Raw genomic sequence first — 16,582 nt, forward strand, 5'->3', positions numbered from 1 at the left:
CTTTAGCCATTTCTGGATGTTTGACTAATAATATATTTATTATTCTAAAATAGAATTTTGAATTTAATGACAACAACAGAACTGGCTTAATTATCAGTAAGTAAAAAGATAAACAGTATTTAACTAAATGGTTTAATAGAATGCAAGAAAATATACTCTAATTGTAAAATAAAAGCGAATGAGTGAATTAAACAAGAATACTTTGCGCTATGTCTATAAATACTTGAGCTAATTTTTTGTTTTTTCATTACTCTATTTTTAAAAAATTGAGTTCAAAAGTGTCTTCATTTCTAATGCTCAGAATAAGAGATGTGATTTGTATGAACATGTGCAGCAATTACGCCAAAACTAAATTTCTTCAGTTCTGTGGTTACTATGGTAACCAATATTCACTGTATTTCATTTAGACATATACAACAGAATGGAAGATGGTAGGTTTAAGATTTAATAATCTTTGCAAAAATATTGTGCTATAGTAGACGATATTTTAATTATGTGTAAGGGGACAGATCAAATAACTATCATGCCTAGTAGCACGAACATTGGTAGTAATCATCTTTAAAACATATTTGGATGATTCTTGTGGTAATAGAATTTTGAATGCTCATTTCTAACAATTGAATTGAATTAGTTTTTTGCTTGAGTGGGGAGATGTTCCTACTGCTGTCAGGTCTCCTTAACCTCCCAGTAATAAGGAAGAGGATAGTAATAGAGGAAAGTATTGTTTTGTTTCTGGCCTTGGGATGTGTGAGGAGGGACACTGAAATACTGGATTAGATAGCTATCTCTGACTGAAAGTGTTATGTTTTATGTGAACCTACGTTGCAGAATCTGAGCAGCTCTTAATCTTAAGGTATTTATTTTCTCAGTACTACTTGGTACAAATATAATTCCCCTGTTCTGATTGATGTCAGAAGGGTGAAACTCAATATATATAGAAAGACAAAGTGTATCATTCATGACTATGGCACAGAATGCCTGGATTTAATTCCCTTTTCTATTACAGATTTCCAGTGTCCTTGTTTTTCATCTTATTTAATTGTTTGTGAGTTTGTTTAGAGTTCATAGTTGCACTGAAGTATCTGGAAAAAGAATAGGAATTAAGTTTATCTGAGTTGCAGACTAGCTGGAATGAATCACAAGAGTAGTGGAATACTGGAAAAAAAATAAAATTAATTTAAATCCAGAACTATTTCAAGTATTTATATGGTTGTAGTAAGATCTCAGCTATAATATTTTTAGTTTTAGATACAAATCGGAAGTTTGTGAGAGTACATTATTTGATCTTCATTCCCTGCTTAAAGCTTAAAGTGGCTGGTATAGTGGACTAGTTCTTGGGATCATGTTCCTGTGAAAGGAATAAAATACAGCAAAGAAGCTTGGGAATTTTTCCTGTCTTTTGTTGCTTTTAATAATAATTCTAACCTTTTTGTTAGAGTTGGTGGTTTATATTAGCCAGCTTATAAAATTTTACATGAAGCCTTGTTTTCAAGTGTGAGACCTGACTCACTATAACAGATTTTAATGATTCAAAAGTCTATTTAAACAACACTGTGTACTATTTTGAAACATCTGCACTAACTGTAGTTTGGGGAAATGATTTCAAGGATGTTAATCCTTTTCTGCATATTCTGAAATAAACCTGGACTGCATTTCAGCGGTTAAAAGGATTCACTACATCATTTGAAGACAGGCAGAAATTGTACAAGAAATTTTAGGACCCTAAAACCAAATGGTGAAATGCTATATTTGCAGAAAGTTAACACTTGGAGATCAGGAAATGATAGAATAAAATGAAAGTTGTTTATGGAATGCTAGCTCCTTTTAACAATGAATTAGTTTATAATTTTTATTTATGCTGACAGCATTTTTGGGCAAGGAGGAAAGATTCCAACACAAATGGCATAGTCACAGTGAAGTAGGAACGAGTGTGAACATTTTAAACAAAATCCTTCCATGATTTGGCTGTATCGTAATTATGAGGTAGATAACCTCAATTTGCACTTAGTTTACTTAATAGTGAATTAGAGTTTTGGTGAAAAGGTAAGTATAGGAGTTGATGAGAAAAACTCATTTATTATAAGAATAAACTTTTTATGAAGCATATTTACGAATATCCCAAGCATCTGTCTGGGGCATGACATTTATAATGAGAAATAGTAATAATAGCTTATGTTAGGTGGATAGAAATTCTATCATCTGGATTTTGATCTCTTTAATTGAAAAAATTTTATCAAGGTTTTTGCTTTTAACAAAAATGTTGTTAGTTCCTCACCCTTCTATTTGAGATGTTGGTATTAAACATTTATTTTTAGCACCTGACAGATTCTTTCTGTTATAGTAAAGTACCAAGAAAGTAATTAAAATGTTGTGTGTGTTTACTTGAGCTTTAGTCATATTTAATAATGTATACAATGTACATGTATTTTTATAAATATATATATACATGTACCTGATGAAAGATTCACAAGGCTTTTTTTCCTCCTCCTTTCTTGAGTAGCATACGATGACTTTTAAATGGTATACTGTAGTAATATGACTATCGTAGTTGTTATCTTTGTCAGAGAGAGAAAGTTAGTTTGAATTCTGTAAAACAGCTTGTGCAGAATAACACTTCTTGAAGGTCAGTGGTACATATTACAGAATTGTGAGTGCTAACTCACTGCATTTGGCTTATTTTTTATGGAGAAGACAATATAAAATAAATTTTAAAATTTGTATGTTGATAGCTATAGTTATGAACATAAATAGTCTATATATACTGACGCTAAGATTTTCAACAGATACTAAGTGAACTACATGCTGACTAATATTTTTTCAAAGCCTCAGATTGAAATGATAATTCTGTCATCAACTGCTGGTTTGTCCAACATATTTTTTTCAGTGTGTTGTTAAGTACAGTGAAATGCATCTTTGTGTTGTGTATATGATTTCTTATGAGGCAAGTAATGTTCTCACCTTTTTCTTAACACATATCAAATAATAGTCTGTTCATACATTGTTCTGGATATATCCTGGCTATATAAGCAACGACAAATCGAAATTGTTTCTTAAACTTTTCTTCTGGATTTCATCCTTCCGTATGTAGTGTTTTTCTCATCTTTCCTCCATTCTCTAGAGCTGTTCTGTCTGTCAATACTTTTTTTCTTTGACTTACTAAGAGTTTCAGATTCCTTTGTACTCCTTGTTGGAGCTAATATGGTCCATCTGGTCTGACTGTCAGGATGAGCCTGTTAGGAGAGTAGAATTTCACTTCGCAGAGTCCAAGAAGCTGACATCCTGTCATAGATACAGTTAAAAATTCCTGCTTGCCAAATTGGCATATTTCTTTGAACAACACTGAATCTTACCATTGAAAATAATTGTTTCACAAAATTTAAAAGGCTATCGAGCTTATGAAAAATATTTATTAATGTTCAAACAACATGCAAGAATGGCTCATATAATACATTTTCCATACATTTCCTTAAGAGTTGCATAGTTGAAAGTGTGGTGACTTGAAACTTTTTTATATATATTATGAACTTTACTTAATTAAAAAAGAATATTTTCCATATCTTTAGTTTGAAAGATTTTGCTGGTATTGTTCACAGTTCCCAAGTCAGTTTGTTATAGTAACAGAAAAATAATGCTGTCCACGTTGCAGTGCGTGGAAGCTCATGTAGATCATCAGCCATGGATTCAGCATTTCTTCTGGCTAACCTGGTACACTTAGATTCTTCTAACATTTCTTTGGAACAGACTTCAGTCTGAGTTTGATAGATCAGTAAACCGAGGTGTGGAAAATGTGAAGAGCATATTTCGGTCTTGCTCATTGTTTTCTCTGACCAACCATCCAGTTGGACTCTCAGGCAACTATTTTCCATTTCAGAGAGTTTGGAATAAACATATCTCTATTTTTTAATAGTACTACTTACAAAAATATGGAATGCTAAAATCTATGATCTATGTGATGTTTGTTTCCAGTATTTTATATTGGTGAAGACTGTAATATAGGTGTTGGGTATTTTTTGTTTTTTTACTAGTCAGTTTTTGTAGGATAATAGTAGTTGGAAACCACAATTTACTGTGGACTTCTAATATGCCAATTGCACAGTCCAGGAGGTGTCTACCTGGATCTCTGGATGGCAATAGAGTTATTTGTCAAATGTATGAATTTTAAGGGTGATGAAATATTTTGGTAAATTACTTCAACTTCATGTCCTGAGACTGAACTATCTAAGTTTTCATCTAGTATTATTTTTCTGAATTATGTAAATTATAAACAAATAACATTGGGTTTTTTTATTGTAGTAAATCCAAGTCATAAATTTATATGCAAGTAATTAGTTTATGTTCCTCTCTTAAATGTCTTCTCTGCATTGAGATGACAGTGTTTCAGACTACAGGTTTATGGACCTCCCTTCCACTGACAAATTCTTAATTAAAATTCATCTCATAGGTTATCCATTTTGCTTTTTACATTTTTCCAGTTAGTGTTGGTTACCACTGTCATGAAGGGATCAAAAATAACCTGTATAATTTAAAAAGCCAGGTCACAGAGGTTGAAATTTGATTGTCTTGTTTTTTATTTGTTTTTTAATTGTAATTTCCTTACTTAAATAGCATCCACTGTGTGATTTGTAATGACATCAACTGTTTAGTGGCTGATTTTCCCTCAGTAGGAAAAATAAAAATGGACCTGCTAACCTTTAAAAATACTATATATATATCACTGATGAAATGCATTTTGTTTGTTGATGAAAATAAGGGTTTTTAAAATGCATGAATGTGTATGTATATAAGTATATGTATTACTATTTTTCTAATCATTAGGCTGAAAAGTGCTACCAGCAATATGTTTGAAACACAGTCATTTTCCTGTTCTAAGGACAGTAATGAGCCATCCCAAGGTATGTCAGATATGTCTTCTATTATTCAGTTTTCAAATAGTTTAACGGAAGGCTTAAATTTAAGACATAAGAAATTCTTTTGTATTTTGTATTTGTAATATTATATAACACTAGTCCTCTTTCTCGCTGCTTATCTGTCACGCTGCTTGAAATAAGAAATGCTTCTTATATATGAAGCATTTGTAGACTCTGAGTATCAGTCATTGACTTACTGGTGTCACTCCATCTTCTAATGATAGTTCATTTTCTATCTGAAACCAAAATTGGCTGTATTTCACTTGTCATTTAAATTTAATATTTGGATTTTAAGAAAATGATAAATAATTCCACTTCCTCACTGAGTTATATTTCCAGCTTGCTTTTACAAAGGGATTAGAAGACTTGCATGTAAAGATGTTTGCATTTACCAAGGAAGACTAAAGCAATGAGAGAGTAAACTTTTTTTATTAAAGCTGTTCAAAAATTTCACATTTTTAAAAAATGGCTATATTGTCAGTTGCATTGGTGATGTAAAGAAAATAAACATATTTTTTTACAACATTAATGTTAATTTAATAAAATGTAAGAATAATAACAGTAGAAGCAACTAAGTGAAATTAAAACAGTGCTGGTCTCAATATCTTCTGTGTTGTGCTTCAGAGTACAAGAAAGATGCAAAGTCTATATATACTTTGTTTGGATTGTGCTATGTAGACATTCTGTCAAGGTTTCTGACTCTAGAAACAGGCAGAACAAGATCCTATGGAATAGGTTTTGATATCCATTTTAGTGGGCTGTCTTTTCAAACAAAATCTTTTCCATTCCATTCCCATTCCATTTCCATTCCAGTATTATCCATTCCAGTAAGTTTATGATAAAGTTAAGTTAAAAAAGGCTTACAGAACATACAGACTTTTAATGTTTTAGGCTGACGCTTTAATTAAGACACTGAGATTATTCTTTTTTTTAAAAAAAAAAAAACAAACAAACAAATCCACAGACTGTATCTGAAGGTTGCCTGGTTCTATTTTACAGTTTATTCCCTATTACTGTTATTTTTGGTTCATCTCTGAGGCACATTAAAACACTGTGTCCCCCTGAACATAATTAGGTTAATGTTTCATGTTTGTAGGACAGCTTCTTAGACTTTTTAATAGCTCTACTACTAGGTATCAGTGTCTTGTTGTGATCCCTGACACCTTCCATTGGTGACCTCTGCAGTCAGATTCTCATTCTGTGTATTAAATAAATAGTTAACATTAAGTAGTGTGCCACACTATCATTTATTTATGTGGTTATAAGGCTAGCGGTTTAAAGAAAACGAAATTGTGAGATCTGCATGTTTTTGTAAAACAGTTCATTTATGTCATGTAGCTTTAAATTCCCAGCACAGGAACTATTGTTCTGGAACTTCATCCCTTCATAAGGTTGAAGCAAACATTTGCTGGAACTAAGTTTTGTATATATAAGAGTAGTCTAAGATTGCCTCTAAGGCACTGTGACCTTTTCTGTTTTGCTCTGGGTGCTTCTATATTAACTGCCACCTTTGCCTTTTTGGGTTCTGATATTATTTTTTCTGTTTGGACAAAATCCTTGCTGAGGACTAGTGTAAAATCATCAAACTCTATTCATTTGGGATTAATTATGTAAAAATAGTTATATCATATTGTATTTTGACCCTAGCCCCCTGTATCATATATCATCTCTTTGAAATTATTTCTTCATATTCTTAAAGCATTTTTGAATCTCTCTCTCCTTGTACTTGAGGTTGTATTGAAGAAGGAATATCATTTTGTTCAAAAAGTGTCTGTAGTAATAGATGTGGCTGTACTATTCTCTTAGTCGATTTCAAGACCAAAGTTTACCAGGTTCCAGATGAAAGGAAGAAAATCAGGTATGAGAAAATTTGTTGTCAGCCTGCATGTGAACTTTAGCAGCTTTCTATATTCTTTCTTTCTCCAGACAAGAACAAGTGGATCACCACAAGGCAACGTAGCTGTGCTTTTGTAAATACTCCATTACCCTGTATTAACAAAGCTATTCATCACATTCAAGAGTTAGAATTAAAGATGGGGAAATGCTTTCAACAGGTACACTTATAGTTGAAAATGACCAAGTGCTTTTTATCTTTATAGGAACAAGTACATTTTAAAATAGGATTACTATGTGGAATTTTATAAAAATTTAACTTCACATCATATGTACTCTCCAAAATATTGCCCAGGAGGTTAATTTACTAGTCATGTTGTGGATCTCATCTACTTAACAGTTCTGGCAAATCAAACTATCTTATTAAAATCAATATACCACAATATTATAATGTAATATCCATATATTGCAAATATTAGTAAATTAATATATGATGATTCAGATGCACACAGAATCAAGTTGCTTCAGTTGTATCAATTGTCTGCAAAATAGTTTTTTCTACTAATATTGAGTAGTCAGTCAAATTGAGCTGTGTGCCTTTTTCTGTCATTTATAGTAAGCACTGTTTTTTACTGAACAGTACTTGACAGTTCCTTGGTTAAAAAGGTTCTTTACTCTCATATTGAGAGACATGAATTTGAAAATGTTATGGTTCTTTCTTTAGCAGTACATGATGTTTTCCTAGCCTATATAGATTTTGTGTGAATAGAAACAAGAATAAAGGGAAGCTAAAAAAATGGGTACATAGTTGAAGAAAGAATGCAATATATGCCATTTCAAGTATAGTAAAATCTTCCCATTAACTTCTTTGAGAACATGATTAGTATAATTTAAATAATTCATTTTTACTGGAGAAGTATTTTCCAAATGTTAATAAATTTTGCATATGTCTGCACTGCAGTAGGAAGATCTGATCACTGCTTGCACAGACAAGTTGTATTTAAATAATTTATCTCCAATACCAACAATAATGTCATCGTAGCAGCACATCAGGAAAAGTATCTTAGATTAGTATTCCACAAGCGCTGTTAGATACTTTGCAGGGAGATTTCTGCAACTGCAGCATAGATACTAGAAGAATCCAAGGTGCATGAACTACAGTCATATCTTGATTTGCAGTATAAACATCAATAGGAAATTTTATATTGACTCGTTCACCTTTATTTAAAATAATGTGAGAACAGTGAAACGATTTTGATGTCATAATTTTGTCATCAGTATACATGAATTAGATGGATAAGCATTGACTTGTCCAGATGTTTATTCACTTTAATATTAGCTTAAATTGTTTCTGTAAGTCCTGTGCATATTTTCCACATCTCTTCTAAGTTCTTGTTGCTTAATATACAGAGATTCAAAATAGTCTGAAGCCTCTAGATGGTAGCATCATTATGACTATGAGTAAAGAGGAGAAAAGGTGGGGTTGCTACAGTGTTTCATTAATGCTCTTGAAAATCGAATTTAGGCATATATACTGAAAGGACTATACTGTAAATATAGGGAGTTTGGATTTTACTTGTCTGTATATGAATTTATTTACACCTCTGCTAGTAAGTTAAGTATTACCAGCACTGTGCCCAGTTAACATGGAAAATCTCATATCTGTACTGTTAAATCCCCACCCCCCTGAACAGGGTAGACATTATGCACACTGCTTTTGAGGAGTGGTCCCTGACCCTTTCCAGTTCCTGAACTGTGCTTGGAAACTGTTTGGAAATGGTTTGTGAATGTGGCAATTTCCCTTACTGCAGGTTGTACCAGTGAGATTAAGTGGCAGTTTAGTGGTGTAGGTGATCAAGTTGCTGGGCCCAGAAAACATCCCTGACAGTGCTTAATCTACCATTGTAGACATAGCTTTATTGAAGAAAAAGCATGTGAAGTTCAGACAGAATCTCTACTGTAGTTTTGAGATTTAAAACAAAGTACAGAGGTTAGGAGTGAAAATAGAATTAACAATATTAAGGGATTTTTTTTAAAAAACATTCTACAAGATTGAGTAATACATAAAATGTATGTACAAAACCTGTGTTTTATTACTGACTACTTGGAGATTCAGTTTTTAGGAATTCAAAAACTTTGTAATTATTTTTAAATGTTAAAAAGCCTTCATCTGTATGTACACTAATTAGATCCTGCTACAAAATTAAGTGACCTATTATGCTTTTTGTTAGGAAACAGGAAAAGTATGTAACACCTGAGATGTATAATGGAGTTTGTTTTGCTTTTGCAGTATGACTATGTGTTTAAGGAGCAGAAAACACCATGGTAAGAATTGCACATAAAAAGTCATACAAAATAATGCATTTGTTTTAATGTCAGGTAATTACTTGATGGGATGTTAGTCTGGCTATAAAGTCTGCTCTGTGAACCATATTGTTTACAAAGTTCTTCTGTAACACAGAATGCATCTAAAATAAGCATTCTTAGTGTCTACATAATGTAGTTACTTCAGAAGACCAAAAGTGCTTAAGCAGAATTTCTAACATCTCTCCAACTCAATGTTTAATTTTCAAAGACTCAAGATGATCACGGTTCTCAGGACACACCTATGTGATAAATTTTTGTTTGTAGCAGTTGTTGATACTTCTATGATTGTGCCAATTCTACCAATTATCTCAGGTATCTAAATATGAGTAAAGGTACTTAAAGCTCTCATTGCTTTAAGTTTTGTGTTGGAACATGATGTATAAGCATTCAGAATGTGTTTGCATACATACTGTGATCTTCGTGAAGTTCTCTAAATACTATGTACAATTTTCTGAATTTGCATAGAGGGTCAAACTTACTCTCATTTTAGCTTGGCAAGACACAGGGAGACAAGTAATTAAAAAAGGAGTAGGAAAAAAGTTTGAATTAAATGACCATTTCTTCATCACATGTAATAAGATGGGGAAAAAAACAGGATTTTTTTTTTCCTTCTTTTCTTTCTTGGTTTTCCTATACTTCATACTCTTAAGGTTCTTATTAAATGTGTGATCTTTGTGTTTTCAGTGTAGCTTGCCAGCTACTTATATTTAGTTCAAAAAACTTTTGTGTATTTGAGTGACAAAATTTCCTTCAATCACACTACAGTGTTTGCAACTATGTATCTTTAAAGTTAGAGAGTGAGAGAGGATGCTTATTGAAATCAACACAGAACATAATTCCTAAATTAAAAATAACAAGTTGAAGAATTGATTTTTCTAGATACGTTTGCACTGGAGATATCTAGAATACATAGAGTTGTTAAAGGTTATAAATTTAAAATGTAATTGTAAAATGTAGATTTAAAGTGTTATTTTAAAACATAAAACTCATGCAGGCTTTTTCTAAATTTTACATATTGGCTGCATATATTTTGAAATACACTAAAGAACTTAAGACTTTTCCTAAGCCTAGGATACAATGCAATGCAATACAAGACAATACAATACAAGTATATTTCAAAGCCAGATATTCAGAAAGTAGATCTGAATGTATGACTTTAAATTACATTATTCATGATGCAGGCTACTTTATGATGTAGTTCTAGTTATGAAGATTAAAAGGTGTGTTTGAAGAGGAGAATGTATCTCATGCACTGAGCAGCTTGTCGTGCCTGTTCTGCTCAACAAATTCTGTATTTCCCTGAGTATTTTTACTTCATGTCAGTTACACCTATTGAGTTATTTTGTGTTTGCCTACTTATCCATCTCCCGTTTATCAAACTCCTGCTTCTGTTTCTAATTTGGTATCTCTTCCATCACCTGGTCCCCGTTTTCCTGTCCAATGTCTTAATCTTTTCCATTACTGCACAGTTATGTTTTTGCTATTCCCTGTACTTTAGATGTATTTTCTGTTGATTTAGGAAGGCTTCAGTAGTATTTCTTTTGATCTATTTTTGGCATAGGCTTTTTGTCTGATATTTCTTCATGGAAAAGAAACCTTTTTGTGCAGTTCTTTCAAATATATACATTCACATTATGCACATATATGTGATGTAACGCTGTGACTTCAGATTTTGTTTCATCTTGGCTGCTTATGAAGAACCTATATGTGCTCTTTAAGCCGCACATGTGGCCATAAGCAGGTGGTGATCTTTCCTTCTCTTGTTCTCAACTCCATAGACTAATGAGCCTCTAAATTCACGAGAGCTGTGATTTTCTTGTGTTCTTCTTTGACTACTTGTGTTACTTCTTTCCCCCTCTCACTTGCAGGTTAAATTTGATCCTGATCTCATTTTAATTAAGTCCTCCTCATCTCTGCTTTTGAGTCTCCCAGATTTCAAAAGCTTGTCTGTTGGAAACTGATTAAGCCTTATGCCTCAATTGTTTTTCCTTCATATCTCTAAAAAATCTTTTTTCCTCATGGTTGACCCTCAAGTGACAACTTCCTGTAAACTAATAAAACTGAAACTGCATCTGATGTGCAGTGGCAGTGTATCTGTGTCTGCACAGTTACAGCACTAAATGCTTCTGCCACTTAGAAGAGTCTGGAAAGTATATAATTTATTGCTCCTGTATGTTCAGGACTTGTAAAGACTAACAGCTTTTCTATAACAGTTTCTCTTTGGCAAATCTTTGGGCATGAGGACAAAAAATGAAGATCTGTGTAAGTACTAGATGTAAAGAAATCCGTTTCTTGTATTTCTGTAAAGAAATTTGGGAAAAGCAATTATATGGGAATTGTACAATTAATAATTCTTCTGTATGACTTGCAATTAGTCCATTTATCTAGCCAGCATTTAAATGTGTAGTATTCAAGAAAGGAAAGGAAATTTTGACTTAGTGAAAGTAATATGTTCTTAACAATGCTAATTTAAATTCAGTCTAAAATTGTTTGGTGACAGTGGCTTTTATCTACAGGATAACAAAAGAGGTCAGTACTGAATCTGTTGAAGATACCTGGGTATCATTATCCACAAAGTTGGATTTTAAAGAAGCTGACGTACCTTGTGAAGGTAAAAATATTTCATAATACTCTGTCTGAGTGGTGAAAATTACTTATCTTCATGTAATATATGCTTTACATTTGTAATAATAGTTGCTTGTTGCCTGTTCTATGTCTTATGTAAAGGATGTGAGTATCCTTTGAAATCCGTGTGTATCATTTGTCAAGCTGAAAGACGCATACTTTTAAAATGTTATACTAAGTACTATTAAATCACCCTGTTTGCAAGATAATTTACATTTCTGTATTTAGATTAATTTTAACCCATCTAGGATTTGAACCAACTAAACTAGTTATGTTGGTTGTTGGAAATTCTGGACATTTTTTTTAGTTAGTTTCTGTAAAAGAAATAACTGCATTGCTGTTACAGGCTATTCATAATGTACTTCCAACATAGAGTTCTGATTTTTACAGTTTGCATTTTTACTCAGATTATATATTTTTGAATTACTTTTTAAATATTAAAGAGATTATGTGCAATTTTTTTAAGCCAATGTGCAACCTTTTAAGTACTACTAGGCTGAGGCGATCCTGTCTGCAGTAAATTGTGTGATAAAATTTCCGTTGATGGCAGTGAAGCCAAAATTTCACTCCAGAGTTTAAATAGTCGTCCTTCTTTTAAATGCTTGCAGTTTTTAATCAAAATAATTTATGAAATTATTGACTGTGGAATCAAAATGGAAATGTCTTGAACTCTGTAGCTTATATAATTCCAATTTTTTATAGATCAGGACAATGGATGGTAACCTCAAAGAATCATTTATCAGAAGAAATAACTGAGGCAGTTTTGATATCCAGACTTCACAGAATGAAATGATTTGTGTGTATCATGAGTAAAACAGTGCTGTTGGGACATTACACTGAATATTCTTAGATCTCCAAAGACTTTAATAAAGTAATTGATACTTACTTAGGAAAATAAAATGAAATAAGTATTCTTTAAAAGACTGAGATAATTAGGAACTCGTACTATTATTTTAATGATTACTTACCCAAGCAACAAGACAAAGATGAAAATTTTGTACCATCTATATGAATACATTTTTGTTGCACTCTGCATTGGAAATAAGCTGCAGGAAAATGCTACTGAACATGAAAGTTTTGTTTGTAACCAATTGTTCTTGCCTTGATAAATGTGAAGAAGCTAGCTGTATATTAAAAAAGAAACTGGAATAAAGAGTGTATGTTTAAGACTTAATAAGAAATAATGATTTATTTTTAAAAACAGAAATGTAACCAATTGTGCTTACTGTCATACATGTTAAAAGGCCAACTTTGTGCTGAGAATGAAGCTTGAATAAAGAGCATGTGATTAAGCTTTCATAAAAAATATTTTTAATGTATTTTTAAAGATGGCAAGACATTAACCTTGAAGCAGGAAACAGAAGCTTTGCTATTGGAAGTTACTGAGCTAATTAAGCGGCTGGAGGCTGATCGTGAGGAGGCAGAAAAAGCTTTGGAGTTGGAGAAACAGCGAAGGAAAAAGCTTGGCATGAAAATTGATTCTATGTCACTTTGGAGGCTTCAGGAGCTCCCCGCAGCTGTGCAAAAAGGTATTGATATCGAAACTAAAAATTGTTGTTTTTCAGTCTGTTCATGACCGAGAATAAGAATTACGATATGCCTATAGTTGCGTTTATTGTAATAGGAGTACAATATTTACTCTTCTGAATTTTGTATGCTTGCATGTATATGCAGAAAAAAATATGGGAAATACTATGGGATGTTCAGCATTGTTTGAGAAATAACATGAGTAGAAAAGACATTCTTAAGATGTTAATAAGTGCTCATCTTAGGTCAAGGAATAAGAAGATGAAACAGCATTATTAAGTAATGTCTTTGAGTTAAACCATAGATGAAACCACAAATAAAAAAAAATAAATTTGTTTTGACAAGAATTTAATACGTGATAAACTTAAATAAAGCACATATTCAGTAGGAATTGTTTGATGTAACCATTGATAGGTCTCCTTGAAATCCCGGATTCTAAGAACATTTACTATTAACTTCTGAGATGAACTGGCATCTACACAATAGAATTAAAGAAAAAAGAAAAAAGAAAAAAAAAAAAAAAAGCAGCTACCTGGCAGCTGTTTACTGTTTTTCTTCTGACTTAGTTAGAAGCAGGTACTGTCTGAAGCTAAACTTTTCTATAAATTGCATAATTTGTAACAGTAGATTCACTGTTGGCACTCTAGTGTGTATTCTGGTGCACATCATTCTGAGATCTTTGACAAATACCTCACAATCTGCAGTGTGATGGCGGTGCAAGAGTCTTCCATAACAGTGTAAGTGAAAATCAGTGTATAATGGAGGCAAGCCAGGAGTCATTTGGTCCCAAATGCTTTCTCTCTCTCTCTTTCTGCTCCCTTCCCAGGAAGGCAAGATATCAAATAGAGTACATCCCTAACAATATATGAAAAATATGTATGTATGTTTGGTTTAGCCAATGCCTAACTCTTGACTTGGAAACTAGGAACCTGTGTTAAGATGTTACCAGGTTGCAGAGATTGCTTTCCTTAAAAGCAATTGCCTCTGAAGGACAATTTATGATGCCCTAAAAACAGAGGAGGAGACTGAATAAAGAATCAGAATTAAAGTTCGTTGATAGGTTAGAAACTGCATTCAGGAGAAAATAGTGTGGCAATTGAAAAGTCAGTTGTACAGAAGTAAAGAACTGCAAGAGAAGGTTGATAATATAATCTTCATTCTTCAGCACAGTAGTTCAGGATTTGAGCTGCAGAGATGTTAGTTTTTACTTTTTGATGTACTTACCTACAGTGATGCAGCAGTAAATATTTTTTTTGTGTTGCTATACATTCCTGTTGCTTTTACTTTACTGTTTAGCATTCTCTATAAATATCAAAAATTTGGAATAGTGGAATATAATTAACACATTTTCAATTCTGTTAATATATGCAATGACACAGTTTTGTTTTTGTTTTTGTTTTGTTTTTTTTTTTTTTTAAAGAAAAACAAAAAAGGCGAAATAAACCAACATGTGGTTTGGCTGTGAAAGTTAACCAACTCTTCTCCCTTGATTTGTCAGTGGGCTATGTCAGTGTGACATTGTGTCCTTGGAGTAAATTTGTAATTTTTCAGGATTATAGCTTTTCATAGTATTATCTTTAAGACAAAATTGTGCTAAAATGGAATTAAGGATGAAGGGAAAAGACCCTCAGGGATGTTCTAATTAACCCTAATCTACGTATTACAAACCCAGGAGATTCTTAATTAGAGTTTGCATGACCCTTTCATAGTAGACACTGAATTCTGTTATTTCTTCAAACTTCCCTTGATTTCCATTATTGCTAGCTCCTGCTGCATCTGTGTCCTGTAGCACACTCGGGTAATTATAGTGACATAACCTATCTTCAGAAATTACCTTCCCTGAAATATAGCAAAAATCCAATGTAAACCACATTTTATTAATGTTAAGTATCACTTTGTATGATGTAGAAAAGCCACTTATTCATACAATGTCCCTTTAACTTTTAGTAGCAATGAAGTAATAATTTTGTAAATTCGTGATTTATGTCTTGTTAACATAGCAAAATTTATTGACTGTTAAGGGATTGCATTGAATATTCCAGAGCTACTTCTCAGAGCTAAAGAGCCTTTTTCCCTCAGCGAAATGTGCTTCTCTCTCAAATTTATGGCAAAGTTTACTGCTCTTGAGACATTTTCTGATTTTTTTCTTATATGATAATCTTACTTTACTTTCCCTAGCCTTGTACCAATAATTTTTTCCATATAGAACATTAGCTGCTGCAGGACACCATCTCTAATAAGTTTAATAAGTTGTTTTTTTTTTTTTTTTTTTCCTAAGCAAAATAAAATATATGTTGTCATTCAGCAACCAGTAATCATATTTACTTGTAAAGACCCATTAGAAATTTATGCCAAAGCCAAAAAAGTAAACGCAGCAAACTGAATTAACTGTCTGACATACATCTGTGTGGCAACATGAATATGTTTTGTTTGTTGGCTTTGAGTTTGTATCTTCAGTTTAGCTTTCTTGAAGCCATGCTTATTTCAGAAGTGTCCCTGAACTGAAAATAGTTGTCATAGTAAGAGGATATGGGATTTATACTTGCCCTGTTCTTCCTCGGCATCCACATATGCCTGTTGCTGGAGATTAGGAAGCGCAGTAGAGCTGTTCTTGTGTTATAATAACTTCCTCTAGACACGCCTGAAATCTAGATGATATAATTTCCTTCGTAAAAACAAAACCACCCCTCACTTTGAAGATTTGCTTGAATTACATACTGGGATTATTTAGTATGATTTAAAAAACATATCCACTGCTAATGCAATATTTGATGATGTTTTTTGTAACCAATGTCCTTTTTTGGCCTTCAAAGCAGTTTACAGCAAAATTTTGTAAGTCTTACAGTTAGTATTATGACAGTATATTTTCTAATCTCACTAGGTATTTATGGTATCACTCACATTTTGAGTATAAATCCCATATCCTCTTAATATGACAACTATTTTCAGTTCAGGGACACTTCTGAAATAACCATGGCTTCAAGATACTCACATTTTGTTATGCTAATTATCTTTTTAACAGAATATGAAATGTGTGTTCAAGATACTTTGGAGCTACAATGGCATTTTGATTCTAAAAGCCTTCAGATGCAACAGGTACAAAACCAAATACTTAACACAGAAGCAGCTAACAGAGAGATTCAGGAGGATATAGACTTCATGAAGAAACACAGCCCTCTGCTGGAAGAAAAGCTGAATCTGGAGGGTGAAGCAGTGAAGGATGTGTTACTGGGTTATGAAAAGGTAAATACAAACAACACGAAGATGTTTCTTTTAGAACCTTTCCACTACATAGGTACGTTCCCTTTTAGGGAGCAGCAGTC

General features: G+C 32.6%; 1 protein-coding gene across 1 annotated transcript in view; it reads left to right on the top strand.

The window, feature by feature from the left end:
* The first annotated feature begins 4,827 nt into the window (after positions 1-4,827).
* The window catches only part of CCDC178 (coiled-coil domain containing 178), a 176,615-nt gene continuing 164,860 nt past the window's right edge, over positions 4,828-16,582 (top strand). The window contains exons 1-6 of the mRNA XM_042798097.1: positions 4,828-4,892; positions 6,834-6,961; positions 9,031-9,065; positions 11,624-11,718; positions 13,061-13,261; positions 16,267-16,502. Coding sequence (XP_042654031.1) covers positions 4,838-4,892; positions 6,834-6,961; positions 9,031-9,065; positions 11,624-11,718; positions 13,061-13,261; positions 16,267-16,502 — 750 coding nt within the window. The 5' untranslated portion in view covers positions 4,828-4,837. The remainder of the gene's footprint in view (positions 4,893-6,833; positions 6,962-9,030; positions 9,066-11,623; positions 11,719-13,060; positions 13,262-16,266; positions 16,503-16,582) is intronic.

The sequence above is a fragment of the Tyto alba genome, unplaced genomic scaffold, assembly GCF_018691265.1.
Source record: "Tyto alba isolate M040663 unplaced genomic scaffold, T.alba_DEE_v4.0 Super-Scaffold_27, whole genome shotgun sequence".
Lineage (NCBI taxonomy): Eukaryota > Metazoa > Chordata > Aves > Strigiformes > Tytonidae > Tyto > Tyto alba.